Below are 3144 nucleotides of genomic sequence, written 5' to 3' on the forward strand. Positions count from 1 at the left end.
CCTCACTTTTCCTCTTATTATAATGTAAAACAAATAAATAGCTTTTTTTTAGTGTAAGTTTTAATTGCAAAAAATGAAGAAAAAGTATCAAATTATAAAAAATGAATAATAAATAACTAATTAAAGATTGAAATGAAAATTAAGTTAAAATAGCTAAAAAATTTTAGTTTTAATAAAAATCATTAAATAAATAATGATGATAATTTCAATAATAAAAATTATTTATTTAAATAAATTGAAAATCAAATCTTCAAAAAATATTAATAATAAAAAAAATAATATCTTTAAATTAAATATACCCCAGATCAATATGGAGAATCTAATGAGGTAAATTTGAAGAGCTTAAAAACTTTTTTTATTAATATATATAAATTTAAAGGATATTAATATAAAAATTAATAATTACTTCTTCTAATTTGTTATATCTTTTAATCTATTATATCATTTATTTATTTTTCAGAAATATTGAATAACAATTTATGAAATTTGATTAATTAATTAATTATAAATGGATAAAAGAACAAATAAAGATATTAATTAATTATCAAATATAAATTTATATATTTGGTTTTATGAAGAGATATCACAGAAAAATTAATTTAACATTCACTATTTAAAATTAATATTTGTTTTTATAAGTTGATATAAATTGTACACTGTAGAGGTAGGGTTGAGGTATTACTGAGGCTTATGGTTTTACTGTAAAATAGTTAAAATCACTATTTTTTAATTTTTGTTACTGTTTTTTTTATAAAAAAATTCAGGTATGGGTAGAAGGGTATCTGAAGCCTTAGTTTATCGATGGTTGTTGTTTTAAGGTGTTGTGGTGTGGTATGTCTGTCGAGAAAAGTTAGGGGTCTCTTAATGATAACAGAAAATGGTCTAGGTCATATTCTCTATTAATTTTAAATAGTGAATGTTAAATTAATTTTCTGTGATATCTCTTCATAAAACCAAATATATAAATTAATATTTGATAATTAATTAATTATTATATTTATTTGTTCTTTTTAACCATTTATTATTAATTAATTAATTAAATTTCATAAATTGCTATTCAATATTTTTGAAAAAAAAAAAAAATGATATAATAGATTAAATAATATTATAATTTGGAAGAAGTAATTATTAATTTTTTAATTAATATCCTTTAAATTTATATAAATTAATTAAAAAAGTTTAAAAGCTCTTCACTTTTATCTCATTAGGTTCTCCATATTAATTTGAGGTATATTTAATTAAAAAAATTACTTTTATTATTATTAATATTTTTTATTTATTTAAATAATTAAATTTTATGAAAGAAATTATTAAATTGGTGCAATTGGTGCATCAGGCTTAGGTTCTGCTTTAGCAAATTGCATTAATCTCTCAAATTTGACACTTTACCTCCAGTAAAAACAGTTTATTTGTTTTGGATTGTGATATTTTTAATTATAAAAACTAATAAAAAACAATAAAGCTCTTTTTTTTTTTTCTTTTTCTTTTTATTGTGCTTGCTTTTTTTTGTTCTTTCTTTGTTAAATTTGCTCATAATTTTATTTTCAACTTTTGCTTTTATTATTTATTTCTTATTATTTCATATTTTTTTTTCATTTTTTCCTTCTAATAAACTATTTAATGATATATATTTACTTCAATATTTAAAAAGGTCTAATTAAATTGGTGATGAAGGTGCATCAGGCTTAGGTCCTGCTTTAGCAAATTGCATTAATCTCTCAAATTTGACACTTAACCTTTGGTAAAAACAGTTTATTTGTTTTGGATTGTGATATTTTTATTTATAAAAACTAATAAAAAACAATAAAGCTCTTTTTTCTTTTTCTTTTTATTATGCTTGCTTTTTTTTGTTCTTTCTTTGTTAATTTAGCTCATCATTTTATTTTCAACTTTTGCTTTTATCATTTATTTCTTATTATTTCATTTTTTTCTTCATTTTTTCCTTCTAATTAACTATTTAATGATATATTTTTTCTTCAATATTTAAAAAGTAACAATTAAATTGGTGATGAAGGTGCATCAGGCTTAGGTTCTGCTTTAGCAAATTGCATTAATCTCTCAAATTTGACACTTAACCTCGGGTAAAAACAGTTTATTTGTTTTGGATTGTGATATTTTTAATTATAAAAACTAATAAAAAACAATAAAGCTCTTTTTTCTTTTTCTTTTTATTGTGCTTGCTTTTTTTTGTTCTTTCTTTGTTAATTTAGCTCATCATTTTATTTTCAACTTTTGCTTTTATTATTTATTTCTTATTATTTCATATTTTTTCTTCATTTTTTCCTTCTAATTAACTATTTAATGATATATTTTTTCTTCAATATTTAAAAAGTAGCAATTAAATTGGTGATGAAGGTGCATCAGGCTTAGGTTCTGCTTTAGCAAATTGCATTAATCTCTCAAATTTGACACTTAACCTTTGGTAAAAACAGTTTATTTGTTTTGGATTGTGATATTTTTAATTATAAAAACTAATAAAAAACAATAAAGCTCTTTTTTCTTTTTCTTTTTATTGTGCTTGCTTTTTTTTGTTCTTTCTTTGTTAATTTAGCTCATCATTTTATTTTCAACTTTTGCCTTTATTATTTATTAATCTTATTATTTCATATTTTTTCTTCATTTTTTCCTTCTAATTAACTATTTAATGATATATTTTTTCTTCAATATTTAAAAAGTGACAATTAAATTGGTGATAAAAGTGCATCAGGCTTAGGCTCTGCTTTAGCAAATTCAATTAATCTCTCAAATTTGACACTTGAACTTTCGTAAAAATAGTTTATTTGTTTTGGATTGTGATATTTTAAATTATAAAAATGAATATAAAACAAAAAAGCTCTTTGAATTTATTTGATAACTTTTATTTATTTTAATTTTTTATCTTTTTTATTCTACTAATATTATTTTATTTATTAATTTAAAGAATAATTTATAATTTAAAAGTTTATTCTATTTTGATATTTATTAATAATTTACACAAATTTATTATAAAATGTTTAGCTCAATGAATGTCTCATAAAAACTCAAGATAAAAAGCAAGTGTCTTAAATCAAAAAGATTAGTTGTCTTTAATATTCATTTCTTTTGATAAGCAACTGGTGAAAAAAGGATGAATAAATATAAAATGTTTGAATAATATTATATATT

General features: G+C 19.6%; 2 protein-coding genes across 2 annotated transcripts in view; one reads left to right on the forward strand and one right to left on the reverse strand. All coding sequences in view use genetic code 6, as the record gives it.

Moving 5' to 3' along the window:
* The window catches only part of TTHERM_01256640 (hypothetical protein), a gene marked incomplete at both ends in the record, with an annotated part of 15757 nt that extends 15312 nt beyond the window's left edge, over nucleotides 1-445 (reverse strand). The window contains 2 exons of the mRNA XM_001013471.4: nucleotides 300-349; nucleotides 407-445. Coding sequence (XP_001013471.4) covers nucleotides 300-349; nucleotides 407-445 — 89 coding nt within the window. The remainder of the gene's footprint in view (nucleotides 1-299; nucleotides 350-406) is intronic.
* Nucleotides 446-1082: 637 nt separating this feature from the next.
* On the forward strand, nucleotides 1083-2796 carry TTHERM_001256640 (oxalate/formate antiporter protein; the record flags this gene model as incomplete). The annotated part of the gene is made up of 7 exons (XM_012796982.1): nucleotides 1083-1121; nucleotides 1179-1228; nucleotides 1305-1394; nucleotides 1652-1741; nucleotides 1992-2081; nucleotides 2333-2422; nucleotides 2676-2796. 7 exons carry the CDS (start codon nucleotides 1083-1085, stop codon nucleotides 2794-2796), a joined length of 570 nt encoding a protein of 189 aa, XP_012652436.1.
* Nucleotides 2797-3144: the final 348 nt, after the last annotated feature.

This window comes from Tetrahymena thermophila (genome assembly GCF_000189635.1).
Source record: "Tetrahymena thermophila SB210 genomic scaffold scf_8254678, whole genome shotgun sequence".
Classification (NCBI taxonomy): Eukaryota; Ciliophora; class Oligohymenophorea; order Hymenostomatida; family Tetrahymenidae; genus Tetrahymena; species Tetrahymena thermophila.